The sequence below is a fragment of the Leptonotus elevatus genome, chromosome 13, assembly GCF_054856555.1.
Source record: "Leptonotus elevatus isolate MCC_2025b chromosome 13, RoL_Lele_1.0, whole genome shotgun sequence".
Classification (NCBI taxonomy): domain Eukaryota; kingdom Metazoa; phylum Chordata; class Actinopteri; order Syngnathiformes; family Syngnathidae; genus Leptonotus; species Leptonotus elevatus.
In genome coordinates this window covers 275,907-293,637 of record NC_141251.1, presented here as the reverse complement: position 1 = coordinate 293,637, position 17,731 = coordinate 275,907, and the positions used below count along the sequence as shown (strand labels likewise).

At 52.6% G+C, this 17,731-nt stretch overlaps 1 protein-coding gene across 3 annotated transcripts; it reads left to right on the top strand.

Annotated features, from left to right (window-relative positions):
* The first annotated feature begins 609 nt into the window (after window positions 1-609).
* On the top strand, window positions 610-17,496 carry ninl (ninein-like). 3 transcript variants are annotated; one of them, XM_086092957.1, is made up of 31 exons: window positions 610-738; window positions 1,514-1,717; window positions 2,092-2,185; window positions 2,254-2,417; window positions 4,275-4,371; window positions 5,112-5,176; window positions 5,303-5,392; window positions 6,075-6,251; window positions 6,895-7,031; window positions 7,105-7,245; window positions 7,366-7,540; window positions 8,472-8,582; window positions 9,507-9,593; window positions 9,691-9,826; window positions 10,588-10,656; window positions 10,744-10,841; window positions 10,959-11,039; window positions 11,762-11,889; window positions 11,970-12,107; window positions 12,855-13,571; window positions 13,767-13,871; window positions 13,955-14,024; window positions 14,093-14,209; window positions 14,316-14,402; window positions 14,764-14,859; window positions 14,922-14,996; window positions 15,075-15,158; window positions 15,224-15,307; window positions 15,384-15,548; window positions 16,248-16,361; window positions 17,142-17,496. In XM_086092957.1, the coding sequence occupies exons 1-31, from the start codon at window positions 700-702 to the stop codon at window positions 17,331-17,333; spliced, it is 4,137 nt and encodes a 1,378-aa protein (XP_085949083.1). In that variant the 5' UTR covers window positions 610-699; the 3' UTR covers window positions 17,334-17,496. The 3 variants fall into 3 exon arrangements, with proteins under 3 accessions (XP_085949083.1, XP_085949084.1, XP_085949085.1); XM_086092958.1 differs by lacking the exon at window positions 8,472-8,582; XM_086092959.1 differs by lacking the exon at window positions 12,855-13,571.
* The last annotated feature ends 235 nt before the right edge of the window (window positions 17,497-17,731 follow it).

Below are 17,731 nucleotides of genomic sequence, written 5' to 3'. Positions count from 1 at the left end.
AAATACAAAACAAAACTCTCGAATAATCTTTGTTAAATAGATGTGCATAATTATGTATTTCACAAATTTGTATTTTATTTTATTCAGTAATTGTCTATTGAATCACTTTAAGTTAATTATTTACCATTTTTCGGATTTTACATTTATTTACTTTTATTTTGTATTCATCAACCAAACATTCTACTTATTGTAAGTGAACAAATATTGGCAACATTTTCACATATATTATTATGAACAATTTGGTATTCACGTTATAAACTCATTGGCTCTTGAATGATATTTAAAAGAATAAAAAGTCAAAGATGAGAATGAATTCTTGCGATTCAGCACTTTCCGGTCTCAGTGTGACGTCACGGGCTCCACGCCTCTTGTCCCTTCTGGGTTGCGTGGCGTCCCCAAGTGGTTCAAACCAGTACTGCACCACGCTCACTGGCTGCCGGAAGTTGATTTAGATTAAACGTGCAACTTTAAGATGACAAAGAATATGAACGCAACTTTAAATGTTTTTTTGTTCTATGTTTATCTAAAAAGGATATCAACATCAAAGTTGTGTGCTGCTAATCTTGCTTGGTGTTGCTGTGAGTTGAACCCTCTGGCTTTGTTTTGGAACGTGACCGGAAGTAGCGTCCTCTCTTCGAGGACTTGCTCTGCTCGCTCTGCCGGTGAACGAGAAGAGAAAGAAGACAAGAAGAAGCGTGGATGAAACAAAAGCATGAAAAACAAGTTGACTTGACTTCGGTAAGACGCACAAGCTAACTCATGAACGAGCTCGGTCACGATGTCGTTTACCAAATAGCGCAACCAATGGCTAACGGAACACGTCGTGGTTCGAGTTCAGTGGGGACGACGCATCAGCTCGGTCCAGTTTGAAACGTCTTCCGGCTTGTCTTCTTTATTTACTTTTTAAACTTTTCAATCTGTTCGTTGTTTTTTTTTTACTTTTCTTTTGTTCGCTTCGCGCGCGCCTCGTTGCCATGGAGACCTTCCGCCCCCAGACCCTCGATCTCACACACTCGCACACAATTGACCAGTGTATGTACAAAATACTCGATTATTAATAAAGCCCATTTATTTCCATCCAGTTGAGTTTATTGTCAACCTCTGCTTACTAGCGGTTCGGCACCCGCGGATTCGCATTTTCGCGGACCCCCCCCCACAATATTTTTCCATATATTTTATTTATATTTTGGATCTGGATTCTTTTTTTTACTCATTTCCCTCCGTTTTTCTTAGCAAATGTATGGTGAATGTTTTTCAGTGTTTTGTGAAGAATTTTTCAAATTTCAATGGGGTGAGTTACGCGGATTTGCGGTCTGGTCTGGATCCCGATCCCCCACAAATAGGAGGGGTTGACGTTTTCATACCATGACAGGGTTTGTCAGACATTTGGCATTTTTGATCGAGTGATCAAGAAAAAAACATTTTTTCCCAAAAGAAAAGAAAAAAGAGCAGATGATTGTCAGTTGATGACACGTGTTGCGTGGTGATATCATGTTGCGCAATCTCACGGCAGCGTGATGCGGCGGGCGGCATGGAGGAGGCGGAGCAAAGCGGCTACGTGGCCCAGCTGAAGGCGGAGTTTGACAGCTGTGACACGGCGTCCTCGGGCTTCCTGGGCCCGCAGGAAGTGACGGCGCTGTGCCGGAAGTTGCATCTGGACGCTCAACTGCCGCTCGTGCTGGACTCGCTGCTGGGAGGGGGAGGAGCCTACGCCAGGGTGAGATCACGGGACAGCAGAGGTCGTGACCTCAGCTCACAGGTTTTGTGCTTACTGTGATGGGCCTGCAGCTCCACTTTGCTTTCGTTTTCCCATTTTTGGGATGAATCGAAGAAAAAAACGTTCCCAACATTGTTACGGATTGACGATGCAGGAAATGCATCCTGGTTTGCTTCGTAACGTCCGTCAGAACATTGGCCGACATTTTTGAAAGTCAAAGCAGATGTTTGCAAATGTCCGAGACGATCCGTCCCGGCGGACGACAGAAGTGGAGTCGATGGTCAAAATGCTTGTCCATTAATTAACGGATGACGCGTTCGTCAGGACGCGCTGACGGTCACGTGACTGGCGTGACGTGTGTTTCTGACCCTCAGGTCGACTTTGAGGCCTTCAAAGGCAAATTTGTGGACGTTTTGTCTCGTTCGCTGGACTTGACATCCGATGACGACAGCAGCTACCTGCAGCCAGGTGAGGAGCGCTGATGCTAATCAGTCGCACGCCGGCTTTGTTGACGTCCTACGTGTGTGTGTGTGCAGTTGTTGCCGACGAAGTGCAGCCAAAGTTCGTGAAGGGCGAAAAGCGTTACGGACGCCGCTCGCGTCCCGACGTTACGCCGCCCACCGGCGGTCCCGCCCACTTGTCGCCGGCGAGGGTCCGCGGGCCCAAAGTGCGCCGATCGACCTCACTGGACAGTGTGGAGGTGAGTCGTTGTCATGACAACACACCCGCGGCGGCGTTTGTGCTTCATGGGAGAATGCTGCGGTTAAAGATGGTGGCGCCTTGAGATGCCAGTTGAATTTGTCCCGCCATCATGCTTGTATCTCAAAACACTCATATCTCAACCACAAAAAAGAGGAAAATAACAATATAGAGGCATTTTTGTACTTTTCTGTATTATTAAAATGAGCATTCAAAGGTGACCCAAAATTGTTGAACAGCAAACCAACATTAAGTGAACAAACTCATTTTGTATTTTTTCATAAAAGTCAACTCACAGAAAACGTGCACATTATCGAGCGGTCCTCCTTAACGTTCCACATCAGCAACAAAACATTAGGCAGAGTGCAACCAAGACATGTTTGCCATCTAGAGGTGAATGGTGATATTACAACTTGCGATGACAGTTGACCCCTGCGTACTCACGGATCGGCAAAAAAAAATTCCCTTTCAATATTTGCTCATATTTGGGATTTTTGCAGGATGCCCCCGTTTCATATAAAACGCATATTGAATGTTTTATCTGCATTTCATGAAGATTTCTTTCCCCGGTTTGCTGATGTCATGTGCTGGCGTGCCTGCCTTGGCCACCAGGGGGCAGTATGAGACTGTAAAGTTGCGCAGACGCAATGGAAGAAGAATATTGTCAGTTATTGTTGGCGATTGTGAAGCCAATGGAAGAAGGCCTTCCTTCTCCAAGATGGAGACCCAAGCAAAAGATCTGTTGACAAATAATCACCTTCTGCTGTTTGACTCGATTGTTGGACAGATTTTCTCAACTTGGTATCACACAACACACCCCAAATCGGGAGCATTTTTTGTTGAGACGTCGTTGAGGACGATGCGAGGAATGCCGGCGCTGGATGTTGATGCCGGGCCGCTCCAAATCAAAGCTTGCCATTTTTGTTTTTGCGCACGTGGCATTCCTTCCGTCCCGCAGCAGATGTTTGCGTGTCGGCGCCGATTCCAGAAGGATCCTGGCCCAAAAAGATTTTGGCTTTGGCTGCTGCAGCCTTCCAGTCTTGGCAAGGCGTCCGCATCGGGTCCTTCCCCTCCGCATTCCTGCTGGAGTGAAGGTCGCGAAGCCAAGTGACTGAGGGACAGTGAAAAATGGCGCCGCAACGTAAGGAGCGCTTGAAATGCGCGAATGCTTTTCACGGCTGCTGTTTGAAAAATGTTGCTCTCTTGTCTTCCATCAAGTTTGTGAAGGAGGACGTACTCCATGTCAGAGTGTTTGTTTTGCCTTAAGTATCGATGGCTGCTATTGGCAGCCTTCCCAAGTACCCGATACATTGAAATAAGGCCGGTATCGGTTCATCCCCGTTATTCCGATACTGAAAGCGAGGAAAGAGGAAGAATTTTGCGATGGTGGCAACGTGAGTTGAAAGTCTTGTGTTGCTCTCGCACATTAGCATTGAAGCTAACACTGCTGTGGAACACACGCACGCACATTGACACACTTTGTGGGATGGCTTCTTTAAGGTTCTGGTGCGTGTGATCGTTGCCGACAACAAACCATTTTCGCATCAGCGCAAAACATTTGTCTCAAGTTGAACCGCTTTCAAGTTGACCGCTTGTCGTTTTCCCACCAATGAGCTGCTTTCACCTCAAATCGCACACGCCGCATTTGACGCGCACGGATACGCTCACGTTCAAAGTTTGCGTAAACTTGGGCCGCTTGTTATTACAAATGGCGGCACGTGACGAACACGCAATCGACACGTGATGCGAGCACGAACGCGGACCCATCCGTGACCCGCGCGTGTCGGAAAGGCGACAAACGCGCGACCAACAACGCGCGACGTGAAGACGTGACGAAGACGTTGCCGTTTGTGTGCAGAGCTTGAAGTGGGACGAGGAGGCGGCGCGTGGCAAGGACGCCACCTGGGCCGACGCCACCTGGGCCGACGCCACCTGGGCCGACTTTCAGCCCAAAGGTATTTGGGATTGTTTTCACTTCCCGCGGCTGTTCCGATACTTTTGTCCGTGCTGGGAACTTTCACGTTCCTTCTTGTAACGCGATGCTGGCCAGAGGACCGACGTCATGTTCTTGCTTGAACAATTTATTGGATGCCAGAAAGATGGCGTGCACGGCCGCGGAGCCCTCTTCGCTTCGTATGCGGAAGAAGGTCTAAGCTATTCCAAATGCTTTCTACTCTTATACTGTCTTGGCGGGCGTGGCTCCGCCCAGCCCATGTGACAATAACGGCTTTGTGCCGGATAAGCGCGGCAGAATGCAGATCGCTAAATAAAAAGAAGTTCCGAGCCCGGACAGGTCGCCGCCACACAACGGCGCGGCTCAAGTCACCTCGCGAATCATTACGAGGCCTCGTCTCACAGTGTGAAGGCTTCGCATGAAAAAAAAGTTCCAGAAGACGAGGAGTGACCATTGTTTTCAATTTTGTGTTTAGCATTAGCATCCATACAAGTCCAAATTCACAAGTGCAAATTTGTGGGCCGCATGACGTCACTCCCGACGCATTGTCGCCGCTGCTCGTCGGTGGCGCGTTGACCGACAGACCATTCATGCGTAAGTGCGTGCGTGCTGCCGCGCCGCGCCGCGCCGCGCCGGGCGTGACGTCATGCGGCCCACAAATTTCGGCCTTCGGAGGGCGCCGCCTTGTGAATTTGGAGGCAGGCAGCGTGTTCACCTGCCGAATGTGCTCTGGTACGGCAGCTTCCCAGCATGAAGAGGAGGAGTCAACATGCGATGGCCTGATTGGAGGACAGCCGTGCGCTCAGGTCAGGCTCCGCCCACCGGTAGACGTGGGTTTTTATTGGCTCCTACTAACGGAGACACATTTCCTGATTGTTGCGATTCCGGCTTCCTGTTCCTGGCTAATGCTATGCTAACCTTTGACCCTACAGGAGCACGGCGAGTTGGAGCAGGTCACACTTGCGCGCTTCCAGAACCTTCTGTGTGGCTCCGCCCCCATCTGCTGCTCCACACCGCACAGGGTGAGACGCGTCGCCTCATCACAGGCTTGATTGACAGTTGTTATTGATTTTGTTCATCTGTGGAGCTAAAAGTTGTGTGATGAAGAAAAGTCATCATCATCATCATCATCATCATCATCATGTGTGAAGCAAGACAAGACGCGACAAACAAACACTGGCACAAACATGTTTGGACATTTTGCGTCCTCGCCACAAACATGCCAGGAGAGGGCGCCATTTTGAGACAGTTGAGTCCAAACTGCTTCAGGCAGCAACAATTCAGCAAGGTCAAAGGTCAAAGCAAAGTCAGCGTAGAAATTCATTTCGATGAGACGCGCACAAGTCACGTCCTCAGCAAATGTGAGGTCAAAATTGACAAGGCACGCCCAAAGGCGTCGTCCAATCAGAAGGCGGGGCCGCAGCTGCCGGCCAATCGGGTGGGCGGGGCCGACCTCATCTGCAGGCTAAGCAGGCGAACGTGGGGCTGCTCAAACAAACGTCGGCGGCATGGCGGCTTGCGCTTTCTTAACGTGGGTCAGCAAGGCCAGAACTTCCTCCGCCCAGGTCAGCTGACCGGGCGGCCGACCTTCTTAATCCGGGTCACGTGACCGCACGCACATAACGCGTCGTTAATCTTCAGTCACGTGCCGCTGCGAGCTGAAAGGAGCGGTGGCCTTTTCTAACCGCCATGTTCCACATGCAGACGCCGGCGTCGCAGGAGGACGGGTCGCCGGGCCGCGCCTCGCCGTCGCTATTGACGGCCACGCCGGGTCCAAAAGTCCTGAGCCGGCTGGACGACGGTTCGGGATGCGCCAGCCCCGAGAGACTCGTGGCCCTCTGGACCGACGAGGGCGTACGCAACGCTCGGGACATCCTGCAGGTCAGTCTGCCACTTTGAGATAACAACAGCCCCCCCCCCCCCCCAAAAAAAAAGAGCCCCCAGGTTCACTTTCAAACTAAACAGAAAACTTATTGAACAATTATTGATTTAAAATCAGCAAACTAGGTTGCCTATGAGAACCGTCTGCTAGCTTAATGCTAACAGGAAATGGAAAATGCCATTGGCATGCTAACATTAGCGTGGAAAGTGGTGATTTTCACAGGTGGCAAATCCAAGTCCAGAAAGTAAAAACCCTGCCACAGCTTGGCTTTAGCCCCAGGCGCTAGCTAGCTAGCTAGCTCCCATGGTGCTCGTTTACCTGCTAGCTAGCTAGCATCAGGGGCTAAAACCAAGCTGTGGCAGGGTTTTAACTTTCTGGACCTGGATTTGCCACCTCTGGTGATTTCCTTCATTTCAGTGGGGAATTTGAGATACGAGTGTTTTGAGTTACAAGCGTGGCCCCGGGACAAATTCGACTCGAGTATCTCGAGTTGACGATTGTGCGAAAGGAAGACAAATTCCTTGAAAAGAACTCTTTCATCCGGCTCAGCGGCGAGCCGAGACGGGTTCAAAGTTGCCGGTGGCGCTTTCGTCGGCATTTTCCTTGGCGGAGGTCGCAGGAGTAGTTGAGTTGTTTGCGCAGACGCTGGACTTCCCCGCGGAGGAGCGCGTGAGTTTGTGCGAGCTGACGCTGGCCCTGGACAACGAACTCCTGGTCAGCGGCAACGGAATCCACCAGGTGGCGCTCATCTGCTACAAGAATGAAATCCAGCACCTGCGGTGAGTACGTCCGCCTCGTCGGCGCCGCCCCCTCCGGCCGGGCTTCACCGTCGGCGCGGTGACGTGCTTTCAGGGCGCGGTCGGAGCGGGCCCGCGGCGAGCGGGACAAGGCCAAGGCCGACCTGGAAAGGGCGGAGCACCGGAACCTGCAGCTCCTGCGCGAGGCGGACGAGCGGCTCGCCGGCATGGAGGCGCTCCACCGGACCGGGATCAGGTGACCTCGGGGCGCCGATCCGTAGATGGCGCGACGGCCGGACCGCACTTTGCCGTTGCCCGATGGGACGCCTTGGCGGCGATTGGTCGCTCGCGCTTGATGCTGCTCTGCGATTGGCAGAGAGCTGGAGCGGGACTTCCGGGAGCGGTTGTCGGCGCAGCGCGGCCGAGCGGAGCAGGAGTGTGACGCCGTCGCGCAGCAGCTGGAACAGGAACGCGGAGAACTGCGACGGCGACTGAGCGTGCTGGAGGCGCGGGAGGCGGAGCTACGGGAGGAGCTTGGCGGCGCGGCGCAGGTGCGTCACCTCACCAAAAATATCAAGGATTTGCCGTGCCGGATCGTGACTTATGAATTATTATGAATGGTCTTGTCACAACGTCACATTTTCAACCTTTTTCAACTTTTGTTGAGTTTTTCGTTTTTTGAATTTTTTCACTTCTGAGTTCTCACTTTTTTACGTTATTTCCCTTTTTGTATTTAAAGCCCAAATGGGAGTTGCGCGCAAATGAAAAGAAAGCAAATGGTTAGTTATGCCCTGACATGTGGGCAAGGAGAGCCACAGTGGCTTTTTAGTGACGCTGCAGTCAACGCATTTCTCTTCATTCTCTTCATTTCTCTTCATTTCTCTTCATTTCTTTTCATTCTCTTAATTTCTCTTCATTCTCTTTCTTTCTTTTCATTCTCTTCATTTCTCTTCATTTCTCTTAATTTCTCTTCATTCTCATTTGCCATACAAGACAATGAGAAGTTGAACTGCCACCGCCATTTTTTTCCCAGCATCCTATTTTTTACTCCTCCCATTGTTCCCAAATGCTTCTTCTTCCCCTCAATTCTTCATCATCATCATCATCATCATTCCAAATGTTGCGAGTATTTCCCCCCATTCCAAATCAGCTTTTCCACCATCCCTTCAAATTCTCCTTTCACTCCCAATGAGGCTGAATTGTTTTTCATTCATTTGAAATTGAAATCAGCTCATTTCATTGGAACCGTTTTCCGCCATTACAAAATTCCTTCTCAATGAGACAATTGAACAAATCCGATTCACATTCTTCCCATTTGAAATTGAACAATTTTCCCCATGGCAACATTTTGCACCTATTCAAAATTCCCCATAGCTGTGAGGACAAACTCCTCCCACAACACGACTTGCGTCTCATGCTTCAAAGTTTTTCCCTTCAGCCTTTCCATTGAACGTGTCCGCAAATGTCAAATGTGGCGCTTAGGAGAAGGCCCGCCTGGAGGAGGAGCTTGCCGATGTGAAGCGCAGGCTGAGCGAGGCGGAAAGCCGCGGCCGACGTCTGCACGCCGACTTGAAGCAGCTGATGCAGCACAAGGTGATTTCACGTCAAACGAGGGAGGTCGAGGACGGGCGGTGTTTTCCGACGTCTGCCGTACGGCAAGACGGTCGGCCGGCACGCCGGCACGCCGCCCGTGGCGCTGGCAAGCGATGCACTTTTGGCGCTTCGGAGTCCCGAGCAAAGAAATTTGATGCAAAACGTATTTAGGGACCGAATCGTACTCGTCTATCTTGGCAGACCAAAGTCGAGACTTTCACTAGGAATCGTTTTTTGTTGGTTTCTTGCTTCAGCGCACGCGACGCCTGTCGGAGCGCCGCGTGCCGAATGTTGTCCGACTTTGCCGAGATTGATTTTGTTTTCTCTTCATCTCCAATCCGCAGTGACACAACGCCGCCATCTACTGGCACGTGTGTGTCAAAACGCTTACGTGGAAGCTCGAATGTCACAAACGAGCCCCGTAAAAATAAAACGTCCTTTTCGTCGGTGCCAGGAAAGCAAACGGCGAGCCAATTGCAAGCCTCCTCGCCAACGTCACGTGACGGGCGGGAAAGACGTTTCTTTTCTTTTCTTTTTTACAAGGACACGTTGATGGAAAGCACTTATGCAATATGTCAACTGGAAGGCGTCACAAACATTAGCCGCGTTGAGGTCAAACAATCATTGAATAAGAACGCTTTGTTATTGTTCTATAATTGATTGATTGTTCCAAAACTGACTTATTGCGTTGAAGTCGATCCATCTTTCTTTCATGTTATTTTTTTACGAACGAAATCCACATTTTGAACTGAATTGAATTGAAATCGATGATTGAGCCGCTTGAAAGCGAAAACGCGGCGTGGCCGTCCCGCCTGTTGAGACACGGAGGTCACATGACCTCATCCGTGCGGTGTCGGGTGAGCTCTCATCAAAGATGGATGACCGAGCGAGCGACTGACCGAGCGCCCTTTGTCCGATTGACAGTTTGGCAGCTTGGACGGCGCCGGCGCCGCGCTCAACCCCGAAGACAAACTGCAGCGACTCCTGGACGATTGCGAACGGCGCTGCAGAGTAAGAGAAGCTTTTCCTTTGATTTGCTGTCACGTGACGCCGACGCGCGTCACGTGACAGCCATGCTGACGTGAGCGTCCTTTGGTGATGCGTTCAGGAGCTCCGGGACCAAAACGACGAGCTGAGCTCCGAGTTGGAGGTTCTAAAGAGGAGTTGCCGGAAGTCAGCTGGCGTTGCCGCCGCCGCCGCGCTCAGCTGGTCTGAAGTGCCGTCTGCCAGCGAGTCTGACTCTGGTGAGGTCACTTCCTGTCTTGTTGACCTTTCTTTGAAAGCGGCGCGACATGATTGCATGCGTGTCAGTCGGCGTGCATAAATGAAGTATGGCGTAGCTGGCGATGGGCCGAGACCGGAGGCGGAGCTTCCGGCGATCTTGACGGAAGCTCCGCGTCCGGATGCGGACGTCGTCGGCTAACGCAAACGTTTCTTTTGTCAAACGAGCAACGATGCGGAAAAGAACACGTTTCTTCCCAACTTCCGCATGGAATCTGAAATCTAATCCAAACTTCTCATCTGATCTTGTCAACATGAAACGGTCGCGACTGACGTGACACGCGGCCGCCATCTTTGTCATTTTCAAATAAAACATGAATGCGCCTTGGAAATACTCCAGAAGGAAAAAATGGGAAAAGCAAGAATTGCGCTCGGCAAGTGGATGTTTTTCAGCCGTTGTCATTTTGAGCTATGTTGTCCCCTGTGAGCTAATTGGTGGATATTTTCAACTGAAAGTGAGCAGCCAATCAGAGAAGGGCTTCCCCGGGGGGCGGAGCAAACCGCAAACCAGGCTCGCAAATTGGCAAAACGCGGCTCGGCTCGAAATGTGACAAAGTTGCGTCATCGCAAACTGGATTCCACTTCCTGCCCAGCCAGTCGGACGGGTTGCGCGTGCAAACGCACACGCGCAGACGTGGGTTTGGAAGATGTCCGTCAGTGAGTGCGCGTCGGTGCGGCGCGTCTGTTTCCGTGAAAACTGCTGATGAACGTTTGTGCCTTTCAGACCACGACCACGACATGAAGCGTCGCTCGTCTTCTCCCGGCCGCGCCGCAGACCATCCGGATGACGCAAGTCAGTTCTTCACACTTACGGCTTTCGGCCGGCGACGCGAGCGCCGGCCGAAAGCCGTAAACGGCGCTTGACTTTTGCCGTCGACAGCGGCGGCCGTCAGCATCGAGACGGAATTTGCGCTGGAGAAGCTGAAGGCCAAACACAAGCAGGAGATGCAGCAGATCAGCATCCAGATGGAGACGCAGGTGAGCCGGCAGGTGAACCGGCAGGTGAACCGGCAGGTGAACCGGCAGGTGAACCGGCAGGTGAACCGGCGCGCTCTCGTCTCCACCCACGTCAATCTTCATCTTCCTCATCCTCAGGTCAACTACTACGAGCGCAGTCTGGACCGGTTGAGGCAGAGCATGGAAGTGGAACGCAAGGACATCGCGCAGGCCTTCAAGGTCGGCCGCCGTTCTGTGACACCTGACGCGACACCTGACCTGCCGTCAGATGATGTCACGCGACCTGTCACGCGACCTGTCACTTGATACACGAGCTCACGAAAGTCATCACATACGAGATCTTTTGATGGGACAACGTTTGTTGTTGCTTCAAAAAAATGCAGCCATGAAGAGCTGGCGACAAAAGTGAGCACACCTCTATGGGAAAAAGTCATACAAAAGAAATTGAAGACAAGCAGATTTCTGGCAGCGTGGTCTGATGAGACCAAGACGCATGGATTTGGTTGAGATGGCGGCAAGCAGGTAAGGAGCACATCATGCACGGCAACAAAGCGTGAATGAAACAGAGCCTTGATGAAGCCCCTCCCACATGCTAATCAGCCCAAACGCGATGCTCAAGACCTCCAGACCTAAACCCTATTGAACATCTGCGGGCAACCTCAAAGCAAAGTTCTGGAACAGAGCAGCGCAAGAGGATTCCGGTGGCAACCTGTCAACATCTGCTCAACTCCATGGCCGAGACCAGTTGGACACTTTCCCGTCGGGGTGTACTCACTTTTGTTGCCAGGGCGTTAGCTCGTAATGGCTGTATTTGGAGTTGTTTTGAGGGGACAACAAATGGACACTTTCTTCAGCCGTGTCTCATGAAAAGTCCTTGACGTGTCCTTGACGCGTCCTTGACGCGTCCTTGGCGCGTCCTTGGCGCGTCCTTGACATTCCAGCTGGAAATCAGCGAGCTGGAGGACCAGAAAGCGGAGGCGGAGCGTCAGGCCAAGATTGCGAAGGAGGCGCTGGACAAACTTCACAATCAGCTCCAACACGGCGGCTGGGGGTCCGAGCAGGAGCGCAGGTGAGCCACAACAGCGTCTGCCGCCGGCGCCGCCGCATTCTTGGAGGCGTGGTCAGGAAGCGAGCCGCTTGGCTTCCCAGGATGCAGCGGGAGCGAGCCGACTCGGAGCAGAACTTCGCCCGGGAGATCGGAAACCTGGTCCAGAGGCTGAGCGCCGAAAAGGATCAGCTGGAGGCGGAGCTGAAGCTCAAGATGGACCAGGAAGTCATGATGGTCAGGTGGGTGATGATGTCATCGCACTTCCTGTCAAGCAGTCACTTTCACATTTCCCTCGTTTGTGTTTCACTTTTGTGTGTTTTTTATTTTTTATTTGATTATTATTTTATTTTTGACATGGCCTCGTTGAATGGGCTGAACTTGGCAAAACGATGTCGCCACTAAAACCTCCCCCACAGAAAAACCGATCTTTTTTTGGCACACGTTGTAGCGGCCATTTTTTATGGGCGTGGCCTGCTTGTTTGTGTTCGTCATGGAAGGAAGGACAGCAGCGTGACGCTCCGCTCGCGTTTCCTGCCGTGCTTTGTCCGCGTCCGAAAACCGTGACCAATCGTCACCCAAACTGGGACGTGAACTTCAACCTGTGAAAATGTGAACGAATTTGACTGACATTAAACGTGAGCTCCGATCAGGAAGAGCCGCCGCCGTCGCCTCCGCAGCACGGAAAGTCCTTTTGATGTTTCTCCAGGTCGAAGTGGACGCACGTGTGAATCTCGTTGCCGATTGGTCGCGGTTTTCAGACATTGAGTGACGCAAAAGCTTTTTTTTGACGGGTTGGCGAGCCGAGCCGCGGCTCTTCGACGCTGAAGACGCGGAGATCCCGTCCAGGCTGGCGACGCCCTCGCGACCGTGCCGGCCAACGATCCGTGGGAAATTGCGTTTTTAGAAAATTGCAAGCTGGTTTCATGATGGAAAAATGGGTGGAGCCTTTTTGAGTGCCAAAGGTCACGTTGTGGCGTTGTGAGCAGGGAGGAGGCGGCGCGCCAGCTCTCGCACATGAAGCTGCAAGGGCAGCGCCGCCTGCTGCACCTCCAGCGCTGGGACAAGAGGAGGTGGCTGGAGCAGGAGAAGAAGACGGAGGAGGAGGAGGAGGAGGAGGAGGAGGGGAAGAAGAGGAAACTGGATGAGGAGGTGCGTCTCCAGCGGGAGCAGCGGGAGACGCGGGCCTGCAGGTGGCGCGCTCAGCCACAGAAAGCGCTACAACGCTCCGAGGGGGAGGTCCCAGCGGAGGAGAACATCTCCTCGCTGCGGGCGAGCTCGCAGCACGTGGTTGACCGGGAGGAGCCGGTCCGGCCGCAGAGACTTGAGGACCGCCAGGAGGTCCCGGCAGAGGCGACGGACCCGAAAGAGCGAGCCCCCGGGCCGGACGGCTTCCAGGTGGAACTTCTGCGGGTGCGGGAGGCCCTGAAGCTCGAGCGCGGCGCCGTCCGGCGGCTCGGCCGCGGGTTGGCGTGTGCCAAAGAGGAGCTCGTCCGCTTGAGGCTGGAGAAGCGCGGCTACATGAACATGGCCGACCAGCTCGCCGCTCAGATTGTGGAGATGGAAGAGGAGATGCAGGGACAAGTCCAGCGCGCGCAAGACTTTGAGCAGAAGATGAAGAAGCAACTTGTGGAGATGGAAAACCTGGTTCTGCTGCTCCAGGACCGGGACCGGGACCCGGACCGGGGCCAGAAGGCTCCTGCAAGGTTTGTGGAGCACGATGCCGCTCCCGCCGCCTGTAACCTCCATGATCGTGTGATCGCGCCAACGCCGTCCCACAATGCACATCATCATCATCATCATCATCATCATCATCATGACTAACCCAATCACCAGCATGGACGTCTTCCTCGCACACACACACACACACACGGCGCTAATTTGTGTGTGTGTGCGCGCAGGACTCATCTGGAGGAGGCGCAATCCGACAATGCCGCCCTGCAGGAGCGACTTTGTGTCCTGCAGCAGGAAGTTGGCAAGTTGGATGAGGAGGTCGCCAACAAGAGGCCAGTGACCTCTGAACCTTAGCAGAAAGCTAACGGAACGCTAGCTAGCGGCGGGTCTTTGATTTGGTTGTTTCTTGTTCCAGGAGGAAGTTGGAGGAGATGGAGCAGCAGCGTGAGCGCAGCAAACAGGAAGTGGACAAGCTACACCGGGAGGTGAGAACGTGCCACGATGACCTCTGACCCCCGACCGACCGTGACGCCTGACCTCTGACCTCTGTCAGATGGCGGCGTATCGGCAGGAAGTGGTCAGCCTGAGCGGCAGGAACGCCCAGCTGAGCGCCGACAACGCCGAGCTGAGCGCGCGTCTACCAGAGCGGCGGGACGGACGCGAGGATCGGGTGAGGAGGCCGACGCCCACTCGCTCGCTGGCTCGCGTGGCGTCCCTTTCAAAATGGCTTTCCGGGGTCTCGCATGTCATCTTCCCGGCCACTGTGCTCCCTTCAGGTGCGGCAACTGCAAGAGGAGGAGGCGGAGCTTCAACGGGAGCAGAGGCAGCGGCTAGAGGAGGAGCTTAGCGGCTGCAAGCGCAAGGTTGGCGTAGTGCTAAGCTAGCTTAGCGTAGGCGTAGCTATCAGGAACGCGAATACAGCGGCGCCTTGAGATTTGAGTTTTTTGTTTGTTTTTTGCTTTGGCTTGCAAGTATCAACTTGAGAGAGGAGCGCCATTTTGTTTGCATAGCATTGAGTTAAGAGTGTGGTCGTGACACAAATTCAACTCGTATCTCAGGGCGCCATTGTGTGATTTCGTTATTACTCGTTATTGATTAAGAATCGAGGGGAGGGGTTTCGTTTTGTCCAATGGAAAAAAAAGAGTGCTTTGCCGCCACCTATAAGCAATTGCGAAGCTTTTTGGTGGTTCACGTCATCCAATCGGATGTTGTTCTGCACGGCAGCTGAGCCAGGTGGAGGCGGAGCTTAGCACGGCGGCGGCTGAGAGGCAGATGATGGAGGCGGAGCTCCGGAGAGAAGCGGCGCTTGGCGACGACGAGGTAAGTCACGTGACACGGATGAAAGTCAGTCGCGCGACGCCTTCAACCTTTTCATCGTGTAGGCGGGGCATCTGCAGCTCAGCCACGCCCAGGAAGTGTCCGACCTGCACAGGAAGTTACGAGATTGGCACAGGAAGGTGAGGACGCCTCAAAGGCACGGCGCGCTGTGATTGGCTGTTGGCGGACTCAAATGTGTTTGTCTGGTTTGGTGGCAGGCGGAGGAGGCGGAGTCCAACAACAGGAAGTTGATGAAGGACAGCGAGGAGAAAGACCAGCGCAACCAGCAACTACTCGAGCAGGTGCGAGTGCGTGTGTGTGTGTGCGCGTGTGTGCGTAGAGCTAATGCGCGCACACGTGTGTTCAGGTGCAGCAGCTGCTGGACGATCAGCAAAAGATGAGCACGCAAGTGACGCACACGCGTATGGCCAGGACGCAGGCCGAGGGGCAGGTCGGCCAACCTTCATCATCATCATCATCATCATCGCTGCCGTTGCCATGGTAACCCCTCCCCACTCCTCGTGCAGGCTGACGCAGCGCTCGCTTTGCTGCATCAAGAAGGGGCGGGGCTCAGGGCGAGGGCGGAGCAGCTGCTGGCTCAGCTGCAGGAGAAGCAGAGGCGGAGTCGGCAGATGGAGGAGGAGCTTCAGCTTCGTGCTCGCCAGAACTCCGCCCACATCAATCTCAAGGAGGTGAGCGCTTTGTGCAGATGTTAGCTAGCCACGTGCTAAATGGCTAAATGGTAGCTAAGTAGTTTAGCTGCATGCTAACTAGCAGGTTTGCTCATTAGCCAGTAAGTGCTAACTAGTAAGCTAATGGCAGAACATTCTGCTGATTTTCTTCTGCTCTGCGGCAGCTTAGTGCTCGCCAGATCATTTTCAGCCTCGCGGCTCAAGTCACGGCCGGATTTCGCCAGCGCCATCGTTTTGTCCCGCCTTTACGCACGTGCCGTCCCGTCAGCAAGACAATTGTTTGTGCCATGTCAATCACACAATTGTCATACCACTAATCTAATTGGCAGCAGGCGTGTTCTTGTCATACCGCAACTAAAACTACTTCCTGCTTCTGTGTCTAGGAATCATGGGAAATGTAGTCCTAACGCTGCAGAACTTTTCTGCCGGCATATTTCCAATGTTACAATGCAAGGTAAACGGCGCAGCCAGTAGCTGTGAAAAAGGTTGCAGAATGGTGCGCGCATTGACTTGTTTAGCGTTGTCGAACAGTCAACCAAGATAGCATTAGCTAAAGCATAATAACACAACTAGCGATGACATTTCTTATAAATGCTGACAATTGATTGTATATTTGATGTTCAGCAAAATTGTAGTGCCCCGCCCCCTTTTTTAATGTTAAAACCCACAGTAGCTTTTGCATTGTTGTGTTGCGTTCAGGAGCAGCACGAAAAGGCGCTGGCGGCGGCGCGGCAGAAGACGCAGGAAGTGGAAGTCAAGCTGAAGGCTTCTCGCGCCGTCCTGCACGAGAAGGTCCAGCAGCTCCAACAGCAGGTCAGTCGCTCGCGTTTGCAGCGCAACGTGACAAGTCGTTGAGAAATTTGTAAAAAGGGGGGGGGGGGTCCTCCAGATGGGGGGGGGGTGCATTTGTGCCATTCAAGTCAAGTTCTTTCCAGCACTTGATGTTGTTTGAAATATTTGTGACGTGTCCACTGTGAGAATTTTAGCCGGTACGAACTTATTGGTGGAGATTTTGAAGTGAAACTTGTCAGCCAATCGGAGAAGGGCTTCCCAGAGTAGCAGAGCGGAGCACAGGCTGCTTGTCTGGAACAGGATTTTGGAAGAAAAACAAAACGAAAACAAAAACTTCAACCCACAAACATGTTGTCAAGTTTTGTTGCACTCGAGGTGGGCGTGTCCGTTACTCGGTAGTCGTCGACTGTCGGGACATCTTTGCGTCATATTTCAAGGCCAAGCGCCTCGTAATCATCAATCCGTCATTCGGCGATTGCTCGGCAAAATGAGTGTCCGCCGTTGACAGATTGCCAAATTTATTGACAAATTCCCTTCTGGCAAGTTTCCCATCAATTGTCAACAAAATGGCTGTCGGTCCGTTTACTGTCAAGTCAGCCATGATCCTTTTTCCTTCAAAATAAAACTTTCAGCCAACAGGAAGTTAGAAAATAAAAGGCGTCCTTTACGATCTTTTCGTTTTGCGACGGATCATTCGCGCGGCGACGGCGCGTCAGCGTCCGGGCGCTTTTCGACGGCTCGCCGAAGCGTGAAGGCGCCCGTGTCTTAACGAAGGCGCGTTGTGGTCTGGCCCGCCCGCAGATGGCGAAGAACGTCAAGTCGAGCGTGATGTTGAAGGAGCTGTACGTGGAGAACTCGCGGCTGATGAAAACGCTGCAGCTGACCGAGCAGCGCCTTCAAAACCACCACGAGGACAAAATGCTGCTGGACGAGAAGGTCGCCGCCCTCAACCGGCTGCTCGGGGACGTCGTGCCTGCCGCGCTGCACACGTAGACAACACGCACGCACGCACGCACGCACGCACGCACGCGCCACTTTTTCAAATCCAAATGAGCCTTTTTGTTGTTTCATTTCCATTCTGGACGTCGCGTTCCATGAAAAGGACGTTTTTCGCATCACTTTGACAATCATGTTTCAATAAAAGATGTTTTTAGCAGCAGTGCGTCTTCGTCGACATCGTGTAACACGCGTGACGTCGTCACGTGACAAAGGCCCTCCCCCCACGACATCCAGAATATTCTTCTCATTCCTGACTTTTCCAGAATTTCACATTTAGCAGACAAAATGCCCAAGATGACAAAGACCAAGTAAACAAAAAATTTCACATCGTTGTCACTGCAAATTCACAATGTTCGGCTCGTTCCGATCAGCTGCAAAGATTCCATGTTTCA